Consider the following 25,130-nt stretch of genomic DNA (forward strand, 5'->3'; position numbering starts at 1 on the left):
AGGCACACCGAGACCTGGTTCACACGAGGCTTGTCCCCATACCAATATGTATTTTGATACTTTTCTAAAAAATGTCATTATTGTCTTTATTTGAACAAAACATGTTAGTGTACATGAAACATATGTTTATTATTGTCATTTAGTCCTTAAATAAAATAGACAACTTGTCTTTTAGTAGTAAGTAAACAAACAAAGACTCCTAATTAGTCTATGCAGTAACATATTGTGTCATTTATACACCTATTATTTTGTACACATTATAAAGGACAAACTGTAAAAATTGATTATTAATCTACTTCTACTACATTTACTGTTAATATCTGTTTATTTTCTCTTTTAACATGTTCTATCTACACTTCTGTTCAAATGTAATAATCACTTATTCTTCTCTTCTCTGATACTTGACATTAGTTTTGGATGATACCACACATTTAGGTATGGATCATGTCGATACCAAGTAGTTACAGGATCATACATTGGTCATATTCAAAGTCCTCATGTGTCCAGGGACATATTTACTGACTTTATAAACATTATATTTAAAAAGGAAAAAAGATTTTGTGACAATAAAAAATATTGATATAATCATAGTAGTATCGACTATATACACTCCTGTACTTGGTATCATTACAGTGGATGTCAGGTGTAGATCCACCCATGGCATTTGTTTACATTGTGACGGCGTTGAGCTATTGTATCCTCCTACGGTGTGTAGTGAAGCATGTTTAGCTATTCCTCCTCCTCCAGTGATAATGATACTTGTAAGAAACTGACTTTATTTGTCGCCATGGAGACCAGGATTAGTGACTTTGAAGTAGCTAAAACACTGTAGATGGATATTAGCTGCTAGCTAGCTAGCCATGTCTTAAAGCAGCTCTTCCTGAGGGTGTTTCAGTGTTATAACTTTACTTTTATCTTGACTTTTTACACCAAAATTCTCCCTTTTCTGTCTACACACTGTGTCTGCTTGTAAGTACTCTGTGTGTGTGCGCTGCTGAACATGCTCCTCTGCTCGTAAAACCAGCAATGTTACGACGTGACGACGATGCGCCGCCAAGCCCGTTAAAAAAATAAGTAAATGGTACTTTTCAAACAGAGTATAGTACCCTTTTTGATTCATTGGTACCGCGATACTAACCTCCTCCAACCTCCGAGGACAAAGCTCCGAACTATGGGAGACTGGGCTTTCTGCTCCGCCGCTCCCAGTCTGTGGAACGCTCTCCCTAAAACAACTTTATTAGGAAAAGAAACTAAGAAAAGAAAAAAGAAAAAAAAAATAAAATAAAATAAAAAATTTTTTAACACTGTTACGTTACAAATATGCGCCACACTTTGAACCCACACCAAAAAAGTTTGACAAACACATTTCTGGAGAACATCTGCACTGTAACACAACATAAACACAACACAACAAATACCCAGAATTCCATGCAGCCCTAACTCTTCCGTTTAACTGATGCAGGGAGGGGGGGGTTGATGTGTGGGGGGGTTTGGTGGTAGCGGGGGTGTATAATCTAGACCGGAAGAGTTAGGGCTGCATAGGATTCTGGGTATTGGTTGTGTTGTGTTTATGTTGTGTTACGGTGGGATGTTCTCCAGAAATGTGTTTTTCATTCTTTTTTGTGTGGGTTCACAGTGTGGCGCATATTTGTAACGTAACAGTGTTAAAGTTGTTTTATACGGCTACCGTCAGTGTAAGCTGTGTGGCTGATGACTAAGTATGCTTTGCTGTCTCCTACGTGTGCAAGTAAAAGCTACATACAACATGTGGCTGGACTGGCACGCTGTTTGTAAATGATATAGAGGACAATTACTGCAGTGCAATTAGGGCACGCCCTTAATTTAGTAATTAGAGTGAAAATAGGATTATATTTGCCCTGTGAGTTTTCTAGGAGAGGCACTGAGATCCATAAATCTTCTGGGATAATCAGGGGGGTCAGCAAGTATGCAGCTGAGCCGCATCAGAGTGGTCAAAGAGCCGCATGCGGCTCCGGAGCCGCGGGTTGCCGACCCCTGTATTAGGCTGTTCTACTTTTTATTTTTTTATTTTTTTTTACTATTTAATTTACTTGTTGGGGGCAGCTATTTGTGGTTCTAGCGTTGTTGTTTTGTTTTTGTTTTTTAAATGCACTGTAGCATTTTGAGGTTGTTTGCTCAATGTAAAGTGCTTTTACAAATAAAATCTATTATTACTATTATTATTATTACTATACTAGTACCGGTATACCGTATGACCCTAGTTCGCACACAGAGGCATATTTGGCGCAGTTTAAATGTTTGTAAAGCTGGAAAGTTTCGAGGGTTTTCTAGCTGGAGGTTCCACTGTTTTGGGAGGATAAAAAGTGTCCCAGAGGCCAAAATGTGTCCTTGCGTCCACAGAACCCGTGGTGTTGCCTCCTATATTGCCTAACCAGGCCTTGGCGGTTCCCCTCCACCTGACCTCATGGCGTCTACAGGCCCGGCCCAAGGGCCTGGGCTTGTTCTTCTGTAAAGTTCCCATCCACTGGACCAGTGTGGAGCGAGCCGGAGAGTTGAGCAGCAGCAGGAGGGATTGCCAGTCAGCAGACTTTGACCTCAAGCGGAACTTCAGGTACGGAAACAGATCCTTCTTGTGGGCTTCCCCCTCATCTGCTTCCTCTGCAACTTCTCCAGGTTTTGCGTGGTCATCAAAAAAGAGCACTACCCTGACCAGCGGCCTGCCAAGAAGGTGTCCGGTACCACAAAGGAGATCTATCGCCAGCCGGGCCACACCATCTTTCTATTGCCCACGGTGGTGCTGGCCAACCTGCTGCCCTGCGACCTCAACTACTACGTGAAGGGCACCTCCATCAAAGGCTCTCTGAAGCCTGGCAAAGAAGCCGTGCTTCATGCCATGGACACGTCCCAGAACATGGAGCTAGGTCAGGGAAGGAACACCAACAAGACACTGATTTCTTACCTGATTTCTCACAACATTTCAATGATTTCATTGATTGAAACTTGAATGAGTAGATTGCACAGTGAAGTACATATTCCCTACTATTGACCACTAAATGGTAACACCCCAATACGTTTTTCAACTTGTTTAAGTCGGGGTCCACGTTAATCAATTCATGGTCAGGTGGAGGGTTGCAAAGGGGTGGAAAGTTTCCGGAAATTTACCACGGGAAGTTAAGCTCAGGAAGTTTGGAAATTTTGACCATTTTATGATTATTCAAAGTTGGCCAGCGTCCATCTTATTGTGTAGAATAAGATGAGAAGCGTGTAAAAGACTAATGCAATGCCACACACAGATATAAATAGTCAGCTAAACAATTGGAGTAGTCTTTAACAATATTTGACTGATGGACAAATGAATAGAAATAGGCTAGATGAATACATGAACATGCTAAATCAAACTATAAGCTACATTCTTGTATGACAACAGAATGGCTAGCAGAACAGAAGGCGGAGGAAACTACACCTTTCGATTTAGTTGAACTTTACACATCACAAAAAAGGTCCATTCGGATCGCTAACGTTGTTAGCATAAATGAATGGGATTTAACATAGAGAAAATGAGCATCACGGCTAACGGAGAAATATTTTGGGTTCATTATGAGACTGTGGTGGTACATAAACCTAGCTTTTTGATTGATTGATTGAGACTTTTATTAGTAGGTTGCACAGTGAAGTACATATTCCGTACAATTGACCACTAAATGGTAACACCCGAATAAGTTTTTCAACTTGTTTAAGTCGGGGTCCACTTAAATTGATTCATGATACAGATATATACTATCATATATACTATCATCATAATACAGTCATCACACAAGATAATCACATTGAATTATTTACATTATTTACAATCAGGAGTGTGGAGGGGGGGTGGGGTGGGGGGTGGGGGGGGGTAGTGGACATAGAGAGAGAGAGAGAGAGAGAGAGAGAGAGAGAGAGAGAGAGAGAGAGAGAGAGAGAGAGATCAGAAGGCATAAGAAAAAGAATCTGCATTTGATTGTTTACATTTGATTATTAGCAATCCAGGGAGGGTGTTAGTTTAGGGTTGTAGCTGCCTGGAGGTGAACTTTTATAGCGGTTTTGAAGGAGGATAGAGATGCCCTTTCTTTTATACCTGTTGGGAGCGCATTCCACATTGATGTGGCATAGAAAGAGAATGAGTTAAGACCTTTGTTAGTTCGGAATCTGGGTTTAACGTGGTTAGTGGAGCTCCCCCTGGTGTTGTGGTTATGGCGGTCATTTACGTTAAGGAAGTAGTTTGACATGTACTTCGGTATCAGGGAGGTGTAGCTAGAGATATTGGCCCCAAAATCATTGAACAAGTACAGGAACAGCTAGTCTGCTGGAGTAGTCTACAGTCATACAGTAACAAGCAATTATTACACTTAAATACCATAGATCAAATATATTTACCCCATCAACACTTACCTGACTGGATGATGTCAAATACTAGTGTGGCCTCAATAGCCCTGCTGTAGTGTGTTGCATGCTGGGAATGATCTGTGCATGTGATGGAGGAATGCACAGTGCAGGGTTGAAATTCTACTGAATTTGCATGAAATCAGGTTGTTTTAGCTAATAATCATGCTGCAAGATCTAGCATGTTGCATTCAATGTTTATTCCCATTCATTCCCGTTAATTCCCATGGAAAGTTTCCAACTTTGAATATTCCCCGGAATTTTGCAACCCTATTCAGGTGTGCTGTTTGAGAACTTCCCGCTATGCAAAGAGCTGCTCATTCCTCCGGGAACCCAGAACTATGTGGTCCGAATGAGGCTGTACGACACCAACAAGCGTCTGCTCTGCCTCACCATTCGCATCATTCTGCGGGCACAAGGGGCGCTGAAGATCCTGATCTCTGCCCCCTACTGGCTGATCAACAAGACAGGTTGGACCCAACGCCCTTTGGAACCGGACTTGGTCATTTGTTAAAACCCTGGTCTTTCTTTCAGGCCTTCCCTTAATATTCAGACAAGACAATGGCAAAGTGGATGCAGCAGGCCAGTTTGATGAGCATGAACTGGCCCGAAGTCTCAGCCCGTTACTCTTCTGCTACACCGACAAGGAACAGCCGGCTATGTAAGTTTGTACCCGTGCCTAAACCAGGCTATGTCAGTTTGTACCAGTGCCTGAACCAGGCTATGTAAGTTTGTACCAGTGCCTAAACCAGGCTATGTAAGTTAGTACCAGTGTCTAAACCAGGCTATGTAAGTTTGTACCAGTGTCTGAACCAGTCTATGTAAGTTAGTACCCGTGCCTAAACCAGGCTATGTAAGTTAGTACCAGTGCCTGAACCAGGCTATGTAAGTTTGTACCAGTGCCTAAACCAGGCTATGTAAGTTTGTACCAGTGTCTAAACCAGGCTATGTAAGTTTGTACCAGTGCCTAAACCAGGCTATGTAAGTTTGTACCAGTGCCTAAACCAGGCTATGTAAGTTTGTACCAGTGTCTAAACCAGGCTATGTAAGTTTGTACCAGTGCCTGAACCAGGCTATGTAAGTTTGTACCAGTGCCTAAACCAGGCTATGTAAGTTTGTACCAGTGCCTAAACCAGGCTATGTAAGTTTGTACCAGTGCCTAAACCAGGCTATGTAAGTTTGTACCAGTGCCTAAACCAGGCTATGTAAGTTTGTACCAGTGTCTAAACCAGGCTATGTAAGTTTGTACCAGTGCCTAAACCAGGCTATGTAAGTTTGTACCAGTGCCTAAACCAGGCTATGTAAGTTTGTACCAGTGTCTAAACCAGGCTATGTAAGTTTGTACCAGTGTCTAAACCAGGCTATGTAAGTTTGTACCAGTGCCTAAACCAGGCTATGTAAGTTTGTACCAGTGCCTAAACCAGGCTATGTAAGTTTGTACCAGTGTCTAAACCAGGCTATGTCAGTTTGTACCAGTGCCTAAACCAGGCTATGTAAGATAGTACCAGTGCCTAAACCAGGCTATGTAAGTTGTACCAGTGTCTAAACCAGGCTATGTAAGTTTGTACCAGTGTCTAAACCAGGCTATGTAAGTTAGTACCAGTGTCTAAACCAGGCTATGTAAGTTTGTACCAGTGTCTAAACCAGGCTATGTAAGTTTGTACCAGTGTCTAAACCAGGCTATGTAAGTTTGTACCAGTGTCTGAACCAGGCTATGTAAGTTTGTACCAGTGTCTAAACCAGGCTATGTAAGTTTGTACCAGTGTCTAAACCAGGCTATGTAAGTTAGTACCAGTGTCTAAACCAGGCTATGTAAGTTTGTACCAGTGTCTAAACCAGGCTATGTAAGTTAGTACCAGTGTATAAACCAGGCTATGTAAGTTTGTAAAATTCATAGAAATGTAACTAACATGACGTTATTCATAAGTCAAGTAAAAAAAATCTGATATTCGAGTATTTTTTATTTTAGGAAAAAAATGTAATGAATAATAACACATTTGTTAATATTGAATAAAATTGCATGCAGTTCATGTAATTTTTCTGTCAAAATGAAAAGAACAAATCCATTGAGTAAGAAAAGGTAAAGGGGCCAGTAAATGATGTGGCAGGCCAGATGTGGCCCCTGGGCCCTGACTTTGACACCTGCAGCCTAAAGTCTACCCGGGAGACAAAAACCAAGCTCATCATTTTGGGAACGTTTCCTTTCTTCCTCTCTAAAACGCAGGTGTACTATGCGGGTTGGAAAGGGGATCCATCCAGACGGCGTTCCGGGTTGGTGCCAAGGTTTCTCCCTGGATGGAGGAAGTGGAGTCCGGGCTGTGAAGGTCATCCAGCATGGTAACAGGCCTGGCCTCATCTACAACATTGGTAAGTGTTCCCTCCATTATCGCCAAGTAGATACTCATTTTAGGATTTACCAACTTAATTGGTTCTTGAACAAGGTTCGTAAATAGAAAAGTTTGCATTGCGAAGCAAATTTCTCAATAAGAAACCAAGTAAATATGAATAATGGGTTCCAGTCTATATTTTACTTAAGGTGTGTACACTTTTAATACACTATAAAGTGCTATACAGTACCCTTTGGTGCCCTCACAAACAATCAGAAATACAATCATCCTTAACTTTAACAAGCATATTGCTACAATAATCAACATTTAAAAAAGTACAATCTACTTACATTAACTATGGCAAAGGAGGAGCTGATGGGAAAGGAGCAGACGGAGGGAGAGAAGGAAGGGGGAGGGGGAGGGGGGAGGGGCCGTGTGTGTGTGTGCGCTTGAAAGAGTCGCTGCTGAGCGAGAGATGGTCTTCTCCGCTGTGAAATAAGTCTGCTTTGGCATTATTTTCCAGAAAAGTCCGGTCTCATCGTAGGTAAAACTTGCAGCCTGCTTCATGGATCACCATTAGTGTACAAATAGTCTTTATTTCAACTCCACAGCGATGCCCTCCTACTTTCCACGGTCTGTTGTCTTTTTGGGACAAAACTTGTCAAGAGGTGAAAAAACACAGAAAAGGCCGACATGAAGTAGTGAGAAGTGACTAGTGGTGTGGAGGGTAAAGTGTTGCGCCCTGCTTTTTGCCTGCAGGCGGGACACAAAATGAATGAAACCCTGGTACACAGAGAGAGACGTGGTTCACAGAATTGGCTCGCTCTATAAGTTTGGAACTTGAAATGTTTGCAAGTAGAGGGGTTCGTAAATCAAGGTCCTGTATTAGACCATTGTATGTGTCAGGTTTAAGCACCAAACTATCTATTAAACAGAACAAGAAGCAAGGAATCAGGCAGAGACAGAGTTCAATTTAGCTCATGAGGAGAACGCATGGAGCTGCACACTCAGTTACAGTCTCACCCTACGCTCTGAGGAACAGCCCACGCGCTCCCCTATTTATTCAGTTTGGGAGTTCCCTCGTTACATGCTGAGGCTGCTTCTAAGGGGAGGGGTCACACTTTATGTGAGCAGCTCAGTACGCACAATACGTGATTATTCAGAACGCAAATGTGCTGGAGGCCTTGTGATTGTGCCCAGTCTCTGCTTTGTCTGCCTGCTGTTGATACGCCTTACCTTCCTTGAGGTGCTGGTTGTCCTTGGCTGTTAGCAAGCGGAAAGACAGATAACATCTGTGGCGAGGCCACTCCTAACTTGCAGTGGAAGATAACAAGTTGTGTGCCTTTGCACAAGAAGAAAAAGGAACAGCTTGAGCACAATAGATAATAACTAGAGCAACGGCCTTTAAGCATAAGAGTTGTGTGATAACTTATATATAATCAGTGTTTCCCATAAACTGCCAAGATACCTGTGGCGGTGGGGGCGTGGCTATGGGCGTGGTCACCTTGACATCATCGAGTAATTTGCATAATTTACTACAATGATATGATTTTCTCTAAAAAGGCTCAAAAAATGTATACTTACTAATTAATAATAACAGTTTTGTTTTAAACGTCCATCCATCCATTTTACAATATAATTACAACACTTTATGTACATATTTATATACAAATTTGAACAATAAGTTATTCCCTGAAATATATTTATCAATTGTGGTTCTTACAAAAAATATATCTTATAAAATATAAAAGCTAAAATATCTCTTGAAGCTCTGCCCCTTTAATTAGTGCATACTAAATAATTTAACTTTAGCATACTACTACAAGCATATTATTTACCAGCAACATAAAGTGAAACAGAGGCAGAGGTGTCCTGCCACAGTCAGTAACAAATAAACAGAAAACAGTAGTGGTCAAATACAAATAAGGCAACAAGAGAAGTATCCTACACTTCTCTTTTGTCAAGTAAATGTGAACAGCCTATATGGGCATCTACATCTACATCTACATCTACATCTACATCAACTATATGATTTGCCTGAGAAGCTAGACAGGACACACAAAAAAAATTGTATTTTTTATTTTATTTTTTATTAGTGGCGGACGTAATTTTTTCGTGGCGTGCCGCCACAAATAAATGAATGTGTGGGAAATACTGATAATTATTCTAACAGTATGCATCTTAGGTCTTTATAAAGTCTTCACTTAATCTTTCACACACACTCGCGTCCTCTTCTGAGTGAGGAACAAAGTTATGGAGAGTGTTGCTGCAGTCTTTTTAAGAGACACTGAAGGTTGACTGATCTTGTAACCACAGCTAGGAGACGGTAGCTAAGCGGCCTTCTTTTAGCTTAGCAATGAGGAGATTGTGTCAAGTATTGGTGGTGACGAACCCCAGGATGCAGAGATGGCAGGCTTGGTGCAGGAAAACATCATTTAATGTCCAAAATGCAGGGAAACACAAACCAGGAACAAGGAACAGGCAAACTGGAAACAGGAACCAGCATACAGCAAACAATACTCCAGCGCTGACTGGAGGATGAGGCAGGTATAACTAGTGGCATGATTGCCAATTGCCACCAGGTGTGCCAGACTGCCAATCAGGTACAGGGGAGGGAAACAAGCGCTCAGGGAGACGTGCAGGAAAAGGAATCAAAATAAGAGCGCTGACAGGAAATAAAACACAAACAGAGGAAAAACTAAAACATAACCAAACTGTCAGTGACACATTCATATTTCCTCCGATGGTGAGCAGCTTCCTGGTCTCTCTGTCATGTGGGTTGTCTCTATGTCATGTGGGTTGGTCTCTATGTCATGTGGGTTGGTCTCTATGTCATGTGGGTTGTCTCTATGTCATGTGGGTTGTCTCTATGTCATGTGGGTTGTCTCTATGTCATGTGGGTGGTCTCTATGTCATGTGGGTTGTCTCTATGTCATGTGGGTTGTCTCTATGTCATGTGGGTTGGTCTCTATGTCATGTGGGTTGTCTCTATGTCATGTGAGTTGGTCTCTATGTCATGTGGGTTGTCTCTATGTCATGTGGGTTGTCTCTATGTCATGTGGGTTGGTCTCTATGTCATGTGGGTTGGTCTCTATGTCATGTGGGTTGTCTCTATGTCATGTGGGTTGTCTCTATGTCATGTGGGTTGTCTCTATGTCATGTGGGTGGTCTCTATGTCATGTGGGTTGGTCTCTATGTCATGTGGGTTGGTCTCTATGTCATGTGGGTTGTCTCTATGTCATGTGGGTTGGTCTCTATGTCATGTGGGTTGTCTCTATGTCATGTGGGTTGTCTCTATGTCATGTGGGTTGGTCTCTATGTCATGTGGGTTGGTCTCTATGTCATGTGGGTTGTCTCTATGTCATGTGGGTTGGTCTCTATGTCATGTGGGTTGTCTCTATGTCATGTGGGTTGTCTCTATGTCATGTGGGTTGGTCTCTATGTCATGTGGGTTGGTCTCTATGTCATGTGGGTTGTCTCTATGTCATGTGGGTTGTCTCTGTCATGTGGGTTGGTCTCTATGTCATGTGGGTTGGTCTCTATGTCATGTGGGTTGTCTCTATGTCATGTGGGTTGTCTCTATGTCATGTGGGTTGTCTCTATGTCATGTGGGTTGTCTCTATGTCATGTGGGTTGTCTCTATGTCATGTGGGTTGTCTCTATGTCATGTGGGTTGTCTCTATGTCATGTGGGTTGGTCTCTATGTCATGTGGGTTGTCTCTATGTCATGTGGGTTGTCTCTATGTCATGTGGGTTGTCTCTATGTCATGTGGGTTGGTCTCTATGTCATGTGGGTTGGTCTCTATGTCATGTGGGTTGTCTCTATGTCATGTGGGTTGTCTCTATGTCATGTGGGTTGTCTCTATGTCATGTGGGTGGTCTCTATGTCATGTGGGTTGGTCTCTATGTCATGTGGGTTGGTCTCTATGTCATGTGGGTTGGTCTCTATGTCATGTGGGTTGTCTCTATGTCATGTGGGTTGGTCTCTATGTCATGTGGGTTGTCTCTATGTCATGTGGGTTGGTCTCTATGTCATGTGGGTTGGTCTCTATGTCATGTGGGTTGTCTCTATGTCATGTGGGTTGTCTCTATGTCATGTGGGTTGGTCTCTATGTCATGTGGGTTGGTCTCTATGTCATGTGGGTTGTCTCTATGTCATGTGGGTTGTCTCTATGTCATGTGGGTTGGTCTCTATGTCATGTGGGTTGGTCTCTATGTCATGTGGGTTGTCTCTATGTCATGTGGGTTGTCTCTGTCATGTGGGTTGGTCTCTATGTCATGTGGGTTGTCTCTATGTCATGTGGGTTGTCTCTATGTCATGTGGGTTGTCTCTATGTCATGTGGGTTGTCTCTATGTCATGTGGGTTGTCTCTATGTCATGTGGGTGGTCTCTATGTCATGTGGGTTGGTCTCTATGTCATGTGGGTTGGTCTCTATGTCATGTGGGTTGGTCTCTATGTCATGTGGGTTGTCTCTATGTCATGTGGGTTGTCTCTATGTCATGTGGGTTGGTCTCTATGTCATGTGGGTTGGTCTCTATGTCATGTGGGTTGTCTCTATGTCATGTGGGTTGGTCTCTATGTCATGTGGGTTGGTCTCTATGTCATGTGGGTTGTCTCTATGTCATGTGGGTTGTCTCTATGTCATGTGGGTTGTCTCTATGTCATGTGGGTGGTCTCTATGTCATGTGGGTTGGTCTCTATGTCATGTGGGTTGGTCTCTATGTCATGTGGGTTGGTCTCTATGTCATGTGGGTTGGTCTCTATGTCATGTGGGTTGTCTCTATGTCATGTGGGTTGGTCTCTATGTCATGTGGGTTGTCTCTATGTCATGTGGGTTGGTCTCTATGTCATGTGGGTTGGTCTCTATGTCATGTGGGTTGTCTCTATGTCATGTGGGTTGTCTCTATGTCATGTGGGTTGGTCTCTATGTCATGTGGGTTGGTCTCTATGTCATGTGGGTTGTCTCTATGTCATGTGGGTTGTCTCTATGTCATGTGGGTTGGTCTCTATGTCATGTGGGTTGGTCTCTATGTCATGTGGGTTGTCTCTATGTCATGTGGGTTGTCTCTGTCATGTGGGTTGGTCTCTATGTCATGTGGGTTGTCTCTATGTCATGTGGGTTGTCTCTATGTCATGTGGGTTGTCTCTATGTCATGTGGGTTGTCTCTATGTCATGTGGGTTGTCTCTATGTCATGTGGGTTGTCTCTATGTCATGTGGGTGGTCTCTATGTCATGTGGGTTGGTCTCTATGTCATGTGGGTTGGTCTCTATGTCATGTGGGTTGGTCTCTATGTCATGTGGGTTGTCTCTATGTCATGTGGGTTGTCTCTGTCATGTGGGTTGGTCTCTATGTCATGTGGGTTGGTCTCTATGTCATGTGGGTTGTCTCTATGTCATGTGGGTTGTCTCTATGTCATGTGGGTTGTCTCTATGTCATGTGGGTTGTCTCTATGTCATGTGGGTTGTCTCTATGTCATGTGGGTTGTCTCTATGTCCTGTGGGTTGTCTCTATGTCATGTGGGTTGTCTCTATGTCATGTGGGTTGGTCTCTATGTCATGTGGGTTGGTCTCTATGTCATGTGGGTTGTCTCTATGTCATGTGGGTTGGTCTCTATGTCATGTGGGTTGTCTCTATGTCATGTGGGTTGGTCTCTATGTCATGTGGGTTGGTCTCTATGTCATGTGGGTTGGTCTCTATGTCATGTGGGTTGTCTCTATGTCATGTGGGTTGGTCTCTATGTCATGTGGGTTGTCTCTATGTCATGTGGGTTGGTCTCTATGTCATGTGGGTTGTCTCTATGTCATGTGGGTTGGTCTCTATGTCATGTGGGTTGGTCTCTATGTCATGTGGGTTGTCTCTATGTCATGTGGGTTGTCTCTGTCATGTGGGTTGGTCTCTATGTCATGTGGGTTGTCTCTATGTCATGTGGGTTGTCTCTATGTCATGTGGGTTGTCTCTATGTCATGTGGGTTGTCTCTATGTCATGTGGGTTGTCTCTATGTCATGTGGGTTGTCTCTATGTCATGTGGGTGGTCTCTATGTCATGTGGGTTGGTCTCTATGTCATGTGGGTTGGTCTCTATGTCATGTGGGTTGGTCTCTATGTCATGTGGGTTGTCTCTATGTCATGTGGGTTGTCTCTATGTCATGTGGGTTGGTCTCTATGTCATGTGGGTTGGTCTCTATGTCATGTGGGTTGTCTCTATGTCATGTGGGTTGTCTCTATGTCATGTGGGTTGGTCTCTATGTCATGTGGGTTGGTCTCTATGTCATGTGGGTTGTCTCTATGTCATGTGGGTTGTCTCTGTCATGTGGGTTGGTCTCTATGTCATGTGGGTTGTCTCTATGTCATGTGGGTTGTCTCTATGTCATGTGGGTTGTCTCTATGTCATGTGGGTTGTCTCTATGTCATGTGGGTTGTCTCTATGTCATGTGGGTTGGTCTCTATGTCATGTGGGTTGGTCTCTATGTCATGTGGGTTGGTCTCTATGTCATGTGGGTTGTCTCTATGTCATGTGGGTTGTCTCTATGTCATGTGGGTTGGTCTCTATGTCATGTGGGTTGGTCTCTATGTCATGTGGGTTGGTCTCTATGTCATGTGGGTTGTCTCTATGTCATGTGGGTTGTCTCTATGTCATGTGGGTTGTCTCTATGTCATGTGGGTTGTCTCTATGTCATGTGGGTTGTCTCTATGTCATGTGGGTTGTCTCTATGTCATGTGGGTTGTCTCTATGTCATGTGGGTTGTCTCTATGTCATGTGGGTTGGTCTCTATGTCATGTGGGTTGTCTCTATGTCATGTGGGCCAAGGCTTCATTACTGCTGCTCATTTCTGCAAATACGTCTTATAAAAAGACATTTTCACAACCTGATGACATTTTCAACACACACACGTCCATCTCACGAGCATTTTAGTCCCGCTCTGACTGAACCGCCTTACCTGAACAGGTATCAGCGTGCGGAACGGAAAGGGACGCTACCGAGACACTCACATTGTGACCTTTGCCCCCCGCTACTTGCTGGACAACAGCTCCTCACACAAGCTAGCCTTTGCTCAGCGGGAGTTTGCCCGGGGAAAGGTAAGGAATGACCCGCCATGTGTGGTCTTTACTTGAAGTCAGATCTGTAAACAATCAACAAAAGACATCTTTACACTCTGAGGTGACACTTTGCTTCTACTGTAAGTCCATTGTCTGGATTTGCTTCCAGGGGACTGCCAACCCCGAGGGTTACATCTCCACCCTGCCGGGCTCCAGCGTGGTCTTCCACTGGCCCAGGAATGACTATGACCAGTTGTTGTGTGTGCGCCTGATGGACTCGCCCACCTGCACCTGGTCAGGAGGCTTTGAGGTCAACAAGCCAAAGTCCTTTCACGTCAACATGAGGTGAGAAACAGTTGTCTCTCATTGACGTCCATACATGGACTGATGTTCCATTGAATCTTTCTTTGAAAAGGGACACCATGGGGAATTGCTTCTTCCTCCGGACGGAGATCACCATTAAGGGCGCCACCTACCAGGTCTCCTTCACTGACACGGACCAACTGCCCCCACCATTCCGTATCCACAACATCTCTGAGGTACGCTGCTGCTTTGCCAAATGCTTTGTCACATAATTTAAGGCAGGGGTGTCCAAACTTTGTGACTGGGGGGACGCATTGGGCTCAAAACATTTGGCCGGTGGCCGACAGCATGCAAAGTAACTATATATATAAATATATATATATATATATATATGCAGTGATAATAATACTTGTAAGAAACTTACTTTATTTGTCGCCATGGAGGCGAGGATTAGTGATTTAGAAGTAGCTAAAACACCGCGGATGGATGTTAGCTGTTAGCTAGCTAGCCATGTCTTAAAGCACCTCTTCCTGAGAGTGTTTCAGTGTTGTAACTGTCAGGTTCAAACACCGATGACATCTATTAGACAAGACAAGAAGCAAAGGAAATCAAACGAAGACAGGATTCAATTTAGCTCAATGAGGAGAGCTCCTCATTTGTTTGGGCATTTCCTGATGATTACATGGCTGCAGCTGTTTCTAAGGGGAGGGGGTCATAAACAGCTGCTGTCCTCGCTCATAAACAGTTTAAAGAAAAGGTGCCTGGAGCGGTGTCAGGTTCTGCTCCCTCTCTGCTTTGTAGATGTCGGGTCACGACAAGGTCTTCCTGTGGCTGTGCAATAGATCAGGGAAACCGACACCTCCACGTCGCATCCCATCGCACACAGTGGAGGTTTACAAGCCTTTTGCTTGATAAGACCAAAGACAGCTTTTGTCTTCTCGCAGGGCAGCCTGAACTCGTGGGAAAACAAGTTGTGTGATAACTTCTATACAATTATTCTGACAATAACTTCACCTTTATCTTTACTTTTTACACCAAAATGCGTCCAGTCTCCCTTTTCTGTCTACACACTGTGTCTGCTTGTAAGTACTCTGTGTGTGTGAACATGCTCCTCTGCTGGTAAAAGCAGAAATGTCATGACGTGGCGACGCGCCGTCATGCCCGTTACAAAAATATGGGGAAGCAGTACTTTTCAAACAGAGTATAGTAGCGTTTTTGATTCATTAGTACGGCGATACTATACTAGTACTGGTATACCGTACAACCCTAATCCTTATGGTATCATGGGTCCAATTCAAGGATAGTCCCACCAGTGACACGTCCAGATGTGTCCCGTCTTAGAACATCCTGCCGACACACCTCAGTTCCTCAACTGGCCTGGCTGGAAGTGGAGTCGGACTCCTCTGAGTCAACCATTCCAAGACGCCCATACCTATTACTTTCTTTCAACCCCTTCAGGTCCCTATCCAGTTCTGGCAGCACGGTGTGGTGGACATCAAGCTGCACACCGAGGTGAAGGCCGACTCAGAGCTGGACTACGCCTGTGACGAACCAACACTGCCGCCATACCTGACTCTCACCGTGAAAGGAGCCGGGTCCTCCGAGGTCACAGCTGACATGAACTTCTTCCGAGAATACAACAAGCTCTACTACGAGAACTTCATCTACATCGCAGCCACCCACACCTTCTCACAGTAGGCAGCTTCCACCCACTTGGGAATGTTATCAGGATGTAATAAGCAAGCTGCTTTTCTCGTCTGTGACGCAGGAGTGGCGGCAGGAGACGAGTTGGCAAGAAGCATCTGGTAACTTGTGCTGAGTTGGTTCTTGATGTGGACACCAAGACACAGAGGGTCATCTTGAAGAAGAAGGTATCCTTAAGAGATTCCTGAGTAGTGTATTTATCAACATTTTCACACTTATTGTGCAGAAAATAATCAAGTATGAGTGTTAATAATTGGATATATTGGACAGACAGCTGTAGAGAATGATGTCATATACATAAATCTGATAACATTAAAAAAAGTAGCTTCAGTAACCGATACACTTATTTTATTCTTAAGCTCCAATAAGGCTGAAAACTGTTATTATTATTCATATATTTTATGACCTATGTAAAATAAGGAGCAGGAGAAACATATATGAATTGTAAACATTATTATTTGAAATGTAATCTTCCTTTGATTAATGGCTGTGTAACATTAATATGCCCTGTTATTCTTATTTAACTATGAAAGTGATTTTTTGCTATGGAATAATTATTTAATATTATTATTATATTGGGAGATAACGATATTTATTGACATTTTTTATGACCTATGGAAAATAAGGAAAATATATTTGAAATGTAACTTCCTCTGATTATAATCCCCTCAGCTATCAGCAGAAAGCAAAGGATTCATTTTAAAGTAAACAACATATTAAAATCACATTGAACACTTAACAATAAGCTCTTAAAAATCATGAATATGTAAGAAATGCTTGATAAAGTGTAAGAAAATAGTGCAAAGTGTGAAAATGTAAACATAGAAACCTGAGAAGAACTATTTTCTGCAGGTTTAGTGGCAGGAAATAACGGCTGTGTAACATTAATTTCCTATTTGTTATTCTTATTTAACTATGGAAAATATTTTTTGTTATGCAGTAATTATTTAATATTCTTATTATATTGGGAGATATCGATATTTATTGACATTTTTTATGACCTATGGAAAATATATTATATTTGAAATGTAACTTCCTCTGATTATAATCCCCTCAGCTATCAAGGCAGAAAGGAAAGGAAAGGATGAATTTCAATGTAAACAAAATATTAAAATCACATTGAGCACTTAACAATAAGCTCTTAAAAATCATGAATATGTAAGAAAATAGTGCAAAGTGTGAAAATGTAAACAGAGAAACCTGAGAAGAACTACTATCTGCAGGTTTAGTGGCAGGAAATAATGGCTGTGTAACATTAATTTGCCCTGTTATTGTTATTTAACTATGAAAATAATTTTTTGTTATGCAATAATTATTTAATATTATTATTATTATATTGGGAGATAACGATATTTATTGACATTTTTTATGACCTAAGGAAAATATATTATATTTGAAATGTAACTTCCTCTGATTATAATCCCCTCAGCTATCAAGGCAGAAAGGAAAGGAAAGGATGGATTTTAATGTCAGTAAAATCACATTGAACACTTAACAATAAACTCTTAAAAATCATGAACATGTAAGAAATTCTTGATAAAGTGTAAGAAAATAGTGCAAAGTGTGGAAATGTAAACATAGAAACCTGAGAAGAACTATTTTCTGCAGGTTTAGTGGCAGGAAATAACGGCTGTGTAACATTAATTTCCTATTTGTTATTCTTATTTAACTATGGAAAATATTTTTTGTTATGCAGTAATTATTTAATATTCTTATTATATTGGGAGATAACGATATTTATTGACATTTTTTATGACCAATGGAAAATAAGGAAAATATATTTGAAATGTAACTTCCTCTGATTATAATCCCCTCAGCTATCAGCAGAAAGCAAATGATTAATTTCAAAGTAAACAAAATATTAAAATCACATTGAACACTTAACAATAAGCTCTTAAAAATCATGAATATGTAAGAAATGCTTGATAAAGTGTAAGAAAATAGTGCAAAGTGTGAAAATGTAAACATAGAAACCTGAGAAGAACTACTTTCTGCAGGTTTAGTGGCAGGAAATAACGGCTGTGTAACATTAATTTGCCCTGTTATTCTTATTTAACTATGAAAATAATTTTTTGTTATGCAATAATTATTTAATATTATTATTATATTGGGAGATATCGATATTTATTTACATTTTCTATGACCTATGGAAAATAAGGAAAATATATTATATTTGAAATGTAACTTCCTCTGATTATAATCCCCTCAGCTATCAAGGCAGAAAAGAAAGGAAAGGATGAATTTTAATGTCAGTAAAATCACATTGAGCACTTAACAATAAGCTCTTAAAAATCATGAATATGTAAGAAATGCTTGATAAAGTGTAAGAAAATAGTGCAAAGTGTGAAAATGTAAACAGGAAAAACCTGAGAAGAACTACTTTCTGCAGGTTTAGTGCCAGGAAATAACGGCTGTGTAACATTAATTTCCTATTTGTTATTCTTATTTAACTATGGAAAATATTTTTTGTTATGCAGTAATTATTTAATATTCTTATTATATTGGGAGATATCGATATTTATTGACATTTTTTATGACCTATGGAAAATATATTATATTTAAAATGTAACTTCCTCTGATTATAATCCCCTCAGCTATCAAGGCAGAAAGGAAAGGAAAGGATGAATTTCAATGTAAACAAAATATTAAAATCACATTGAGCACTTAACAATAAGCTCTTAAAAATCATGAATATGTAAGAAATGCTTGATAAAGTGTTAGAAAATAGTGCAAAGTATGAAAATATAAACAGAGAAACCTGAGAAGAACTATTTTCTGTAAGTTTAGTGGCAGGAAATAACGGCTGTGTAACATTAATTTGCCCTGTTATTCTTATTTAACTATGAAAATAATTTTTTGTTATGCAATAATTATTTAATATTATTATTATATTGGGAGATATCGGTATTTATTGACATTTTTTATGACCTATGGAAAATAAGGAAAATATATTATATTTGAAATGTAACTTCCTCTGATTATAATCCCCTCAGCTATCAAGGCAGAAAGGAAAGGAAAGGATGGATTTTAATGTAAACAAAATATTAAAATCACATTGAGCACTTAACAATAAGCTCTTAAAAATCATGAATATGTAAGAAATGCTTGATAAAGTGTAAGAAAATAGTGCAAAGTGTGAAAATGTAAACATAGAAACCTGAGAAGAACTATTTTCTGTAAGTTTAGTGGCAGGAAATAACGGCTGTGTAACATTAATTTGCCCTGTTATTCTTATTTAACTATGAAAGTGATTTTTTGTTATGCAATAATTATTTAATATTATTATTATACTGGGAGATAACGATATTTATTGACATTTTTTATGACCTATGGAAAATAAGGAAAATATATTATATTTGAAATGTAACTTCCTCTGATTATAATCCCCTCAGCTATCAAGGCAGAAAGGAAAGGAAAGGATGGATTTTAATGTCAGTAAAATCACATTGAACACTTAACAATAAACTCTTAAAAATCATGAACATGTAAGAAATTCTTGATAAAGTGTAAGAAAATAGTGCAAAGTGTGAAAATGTAAACATAGAAACCTGAGAAGAACTATTTTCTGCAGGTTTAGTGGCAGGAAATAACGGCTGTGTAACATTAATTTCCTATTTGTTATTCTTATTTAACTATGGAAAATATTTTTTGTTATGCAGTAATTATTTAATATTCTTATTATATTGGGAGATAATGATATTTATTGACATTTTTTATGACCTATGGAAAATATATTATATTTGAAATGTAACTTCCTCTGATTATAATCCCCTCAGCTATCAAGGCAGAAAGGAAAGGAAAGGATGAATTTCAATGTAAACAAAATATTAAAATCACATTGAGCACTTAACAATAAGCTCTTAAAAATCATGAATATGTAAGAAAATAGTGCAAAGTGTGAAAATGTAAACAGAAAAACCTGAGAAGAACTACTATCTGCAGGTTTAGTGCCAGGAAATAACGGCTGTGTAACATTAATTTGCCCTGTTATTGTTATTTAACTATGAAAATAATTTTTTGTTATGCAATAATTATTTAATATTATTATTATTATTATATTGGGAGATATCGATATTTATTGACATTTTTTATGACCTATGGAAAATAAGGAAAATATATTATATTTGAAATGTAACTTCCTCTGATTATAATCCCCTCAGCTATCAAGGCAGAAAGGAAAGGATGGATTTTAATGTCAGTAAAATCACATTGAGCACTTAACAATAAGCTCTTAAAAATCATGAATATGTAAGAAATGCTTGATAAAGTTTAAGAAAATAGTGCAAAGTGTGAAAATGTAAACAGGAAAAACCTGAGAAGAACTACTTTCTGCAGGTTTAGTGCCAGGAAATAACGGCTGTGTAACATGAGTTTGCCCTGTTATTCTTATTTAACTATGGAAATAATTTTTGTTATGCAATAATTATTTAATATTATTATTATATTGGGAGATATCGATATTTATTGACATTTTCTATGACCTATGGAAAATAAGGAAAATATATTATATTCAAAATGTAACTTCCTCTGATTATAATCCCCTCAGCTATCAAGGCAGAAAGGAAAGGATGAATTTCAAAGTAAACAACATATTAAAATCACATTGAACACTTAACAATAAGCTCTTAAAAATCATGAATATGTAAGAAATGCTTGATAAAGTTTAAGAAAATAGTGCAAAGTGTGAAAATGTAAACATAGAAACCTGAGAAGAACTATTTTCTGCAGGTTTAGTGGCAGGAAATAACGGCTGTGTAACATTAATTTGCCCTGCTATTGTTATTTAACTATGAAAATAATTTTTTGTTATGCAATAATTATTTAATATTATTATTATATTGGGAGATATCGGTATTTATTGACATTTTTTATGACCTATGGAAAATAAGGAAAATATATTATATTTGAAATGTAACTTCCTCTGATTATAATCCCCTCAGCTATCAAGGCAGAAAGGAAAGGATGGATTTTAATGTCAGTAAAATCAGATTGAGCACTTAACAATAAGCTCTTAAAAATCATGAATATGTAAGAAATGCTTGATAAAGTGTTAGAAAATAGTGCAAAGTGTGAAAATGTAAACGGGAAAAACCTGAGAAGAACTACTTTCTGCAGGTTTAGTGCCAGGAAATAACGGCTGTGTAACATGAGTTTGCCCTGTTATTCTTATTTAACTATGGAAATGATTTTTTGTTATGCAATATTTATTTAATATTATTATTATATTGGGAGATATCGATATTTATTGACATTTTCTATGACCTATGGAAAATAAGGAAAATATATTATATTCAAAATGTAACTTCCTCTGATTATAATCCCCTCAACTATCAAGGCAGAAAGGAAAGGATGGATTTCAAAGTAAACAACATATTAAAGTCACATTGAACACTTACAGCTCTTAAAAATCATGAATATGTAAGAAATGCTTGATAAAGTGTTAGAAAATAGTGCAAAGTATGAAAATGTAAACAGAGAAACCTGAGAAGAACTATTTTCTGTAAGTTTAGTGGCAGGAAGGTACAGCAGTGCTCTAAAGGGTGAGCGCTGCTAAGGTTGTGTGGTATTAGCGATCTTGTCTTACATCATTTACACACCACATTGGTCTGACTACAGTCCCTTTGAAAACATCCAATAAAGTGCTATGCTGTCCCAGTGGAAATTATGCATCTCCAATTGGTTTGGATGCTTACACTTGGCATGTAGGTTCAAACAATGTCAAAAGAACAATAAACATCTAACTGCCAAGAAAGAGTGAAATAGGGCCTGGAACATCAGGGTACAGTTCCTGTGGTGCGTGAAAGATCTTAACCTGGGTTCATCTTTTTTTCTTTATGTTTGATTGATGTCCACCTTGTGAAATCCACGCTGGTATTTAAGGACAGAACAAGCGGGACTTGACTAATCATCTTGTCTAATGCCTATCATCTTTATCTTCTTGGGCAGGAGCCTGGCAAACGCTCCCAGCTCTGGAGAATGACGGGCAAAGGTATGCTCTGTCATGAAGGCTCCTCTCCGCCGCAGAGCAAGCCTGCTCAGCCACGGCCCATGGACTCTTCTCTGGTCCTGGACATTGCAGGTCTTGCAGCTGTCAGTGACAACAGGTGAGCATCTTTACTTGGAACAAGCCACTAACATCTAAATGTCCTCCAATAAGCACACAGTCTCTTCTGTTTTAGTCGAGTCATTTACAAAAGGTAAACATGCTAGGCCAGGGGTGTCCAAACCACAGCCCGCTGGCCAAATGTGACCCGCTGACGTCTTCAACTTGGCCGGCAAAAGTTTAATAAGGAATCTTACCCACAGTTCAATTTAATTCATTTGAATAGTCTGACAATTTTGAAGTTGCTAATATGTTGCCTTCTAGTGGACAATGTGAGTGATACAGGTTTTTAATTATGCTCTAAATGTGTGCACAGCATTGTGTTTATATGACCCAATGCAAACAACCTTCCTTAGTCATGGTGAAAAAAATAAATAATAATCCAACCAACACAAAAAGTCAACAGACATGGTCACACATAACAACCTGCTCTCTGAACTTTCTAGACATTATAAAAAACATGCAGTGACCTCAAAATGACACCCTTATAAAACCATTGTGTGGGCTCTGTGCCGAGGATGTCGTTGTGGCTTGTGCAGCCCTTTGAGACTTTTGTGATTTAGGGCTATATAAATAAACATTGATTGATTGATTGATTACAAAGCATGATGGGAAAAATGCAAAACACTCTCCACACTTATTCATGTTTGGCACAATTTAGCTGCTTAATATTTCTGATTGATTACAAATCTTAGAGGAGGTTGTCATGGAAGTAAACCATGTAGAAGTCGAACTCTTAATATCAAATTATATACATTTTATATGCATTATGTTAATATAATATGTACACCTATATGTATAGGATATATATATATATATATATATATATATATATATATATATATTGTGGGAAGCAGATCAGAATCATATCCATATTTAAGTGTTACTTCTTTCTAAACTCCTATAGTCATATAAAGAATAGCTAGTATTCTTCCTTCTTTTGAGTCTCACAGTAAGGTGTCGGCCTTCTAGATTGGATTGTGTCAGAGTAGAGATAACTCGGAGTAGTCTAAACAAAGGGAGTGGGGGCGAGGGACAGAGGGAAGATCACGGGACTTCCGGGGGTTTGAGGGGAGACCGATCTGGACCGGGCGAGGGAACGCGGGTGTGCTAGATTGGTCTCACGTTTGTCCTCTAAGCTTGGAGAATAAACCACAAAATACCAACTACTGCCTGTTGATTGAATATAAACATCAGCTTATTGCCATAAAAAGAATCTGGGAGAGACTAGCAATTTGAATTCCCCATTGGAGGAATGCTGGTCAACGCAATAATATATATATATATATATATATGTGTGTATATATACGTATATTTATATACAAATATACATATGTATATATACTTACACATACAAAGTCTGCAAGGCAGAAGTGTAAGTATCCAGTAAACAAACGTGTCCGCATCATTCAACTTACTGCATCCTAAGCTTAATTGAATGATTTCTTGTGGCCACTCTGTGTTGCTAGATAAGCACTCCACTCCAACTTAAAGACAGCATTCCAGACGGTTGTTAATGATAAATAGGTTTGTGTTTTTCTTACCGACCATTGTTCTTTGTTTGACTCATTTAACCTAAAAAAGCATTTTCTAACATTCCACACTACGAAAGTGTAAAAGTATTTGTGATGATATTGTATTCAATCGATATCTGTATGGGCCAATACTCCAGGCACCAATATTGGCATAGCAGACACCCTCAATTACAAAATAGTATTTGAAGGAGGTTTGGGGAATCAGATGTGTTCTATCTTCCAACAGTTTTGAGCCATTGATGCTGAGGAGACCAGACCCTCGACGCAGCACCACCCAGACTTGGTACTTCAGCTCCTGCATGCTGACTTGTGGACTTCCCCGCCTCGTAGTACAGGTGTCCATATTCTTCTCTTTCTCTACTCTTATGTGGAACATAGGGTTGTCCTCATACCAATATTTTGGTACCGGTACCAAAATGCATTTCGATACTTTTTGGTACTTTTCTAAATAAAGGGGACCACAAAAAATGTCATTATTGTCTTTATTGTAACAAACAATGTTAGTGTATATAAAACATATGTTTATTATTGTCATTTAGTCCTTAAATAAAATGTTGAACATACTAGACAACTTGTCTTTTACTAGTAAGTAAGCAAACAAAGACTCCTAATTAGTCTATGCAGTAACATATTGTGTCATTTATACACCTATTATTTTGTACACATTATAAAGGACAAACTGTAAAAATGGATTATTAATCTACTTGTTCATTTACTGTTAATATCTGCTTATTTTCTCTTTCAACATGTTCTATCTACACTTCTGTTCAAATGTAATAATCACTTATTCTTCTCTTCTTTGATACTTGACATTAGTTTGGATGATAGCACACATTTAGGTATGGATCATGTCGATACCAAGTAGTTACAGGATCATACATTGGTCATATTCAAAGTCCTCATGTGTCCAGGGATGTATTTACTGATTTTATAAACATAATATGATTTTTTCTAAAAAGGAAAAAAGATTTTGTGATGCTAAAAAAATATCGATGTAATCATAGTAGTATCGACTAGATACGCTCTTGTACTTGGTATCATTACAGTGGATGTCAGGTGTAGATCCACCCATGGCATTTGTTTACATTGTGACGGTGGTGAGCTATTGTATCCTCCTACGGTGTGTAGTGAAGCATGTCTAGCTAGTCCTCGTCCTCCAGTGATAATAATACTTGTAAGAAGCTTGCTTTGTCACCATGGAGGCCAGGATTAGTGATTTAGAAGTAGCTAAAACACTGTGGATGGATGTTAGCCATGTCTTAAAGCAGCTCTTCCTGTTTCAGTGTTATAACTTCACCTTTATCTTTACATTCTACACCAAAATGCGTCCATTCTCCCTTTTCTGTCTACACACTGTGTCTGCTTGTAAGTACTCTGTGTGTGTGCGCTGCCCAACATGCTCCGCTGCTCCTAAAACCAGCAATGTCACGACATGGTGACACGCCGTCATGCCCGTTAAAAAAAGGGGGGCGGAGACCGGTACTTTTTAGAGGCGGTATAATAGCAAATATGATTGATTAGTATAGCGGTACTATACTAGTACCTCTATACCGTACAACCCACTGTAACATGGACTCTTGGAGTACAAGGTGAACTCTTCCATTGCTCTTGAATGTCTCCTTTGTTCCAAACTATACATTTCATCAAGAAAATGTTGTTCTTGCTGAATATTTCTCTGGAAGCATCTTAATGAAGTGGCAGCAGAATAACCTCAATGT

General features: G+C 39.6%; 1 protein-coding gene across 4 annotated transcripts in view; it reads left to right on the top strand.

Moving 5' to 3' along the window:
* vps13d (vacuolar protein sorting 13 homolog D) overlaps positions 1–25,130 on the top strand; it is a 137,973-nt gene that overhangs the window by 73,662 nt on the left and 39,181 nt on the right. For all 4 annotated transcript variants that reach the window (XM_062052402.1, XM_062052401.1, XM_062052404.1 and 1 more), the window contains 12 exons: positions 2,380–2,590; positions 2,653–2,900; positions 4,677–4,868; positions 4,933–5,059; positions 6,623–6,765; positions 13,676–13,806; positions 13,937–14,112; positions 14,183–14,306; positions 15,529–15,764; positions 15,839–15,941; positions 21,721–21,878; positions 23,639–23,747. In XM_062052402.1, coding sequence (XP_061908386.1) covers positions 2,380–2,590; positions 2,653–2,900; positions 4,677–4,868; positions 4,933–5,059; positions 6,623–6,765; positions 13,676–13,806; positions 13,937–14,112; positions 14,183–14,306; positions 15,529–15,764; positions 15,839–15,941; positions 21,721–21,878; positions 23,639–23,747 — 1,958 coding nt within the window. The remainder of the gene's footprint in view (positions 1–2,379; positions 2,591–2,652; positions 2,901–4,676; positions 4,869–4,932; positions 5,060–6,622; positions 6,766–13,675; positions 13,807–13,936; positions 14,113–14,182; positions 14,307–15,528; positions 15,765–15,838; positions 15,942–21,720; positions 21,879–23,638; positions 23,748–25,130) is intronic.

This window comes from Entelurus aequoreus, linkage group LG07 (genome assembly GCF_033978785.1).
Source record: "Entelurus aequoreus isolate RoL-2023_Sb linkage group LG07, RoL_Eaeq_v1.1, whole genome shotgun sequence".
In the NCBI taxonomy this organism is placed as follows: Eukaryota; Metazoa; Chordata; class Actinopteri; order Syngnathiformes; family Syngnathidae; genus Entelurus; species Entelurus aequoreus.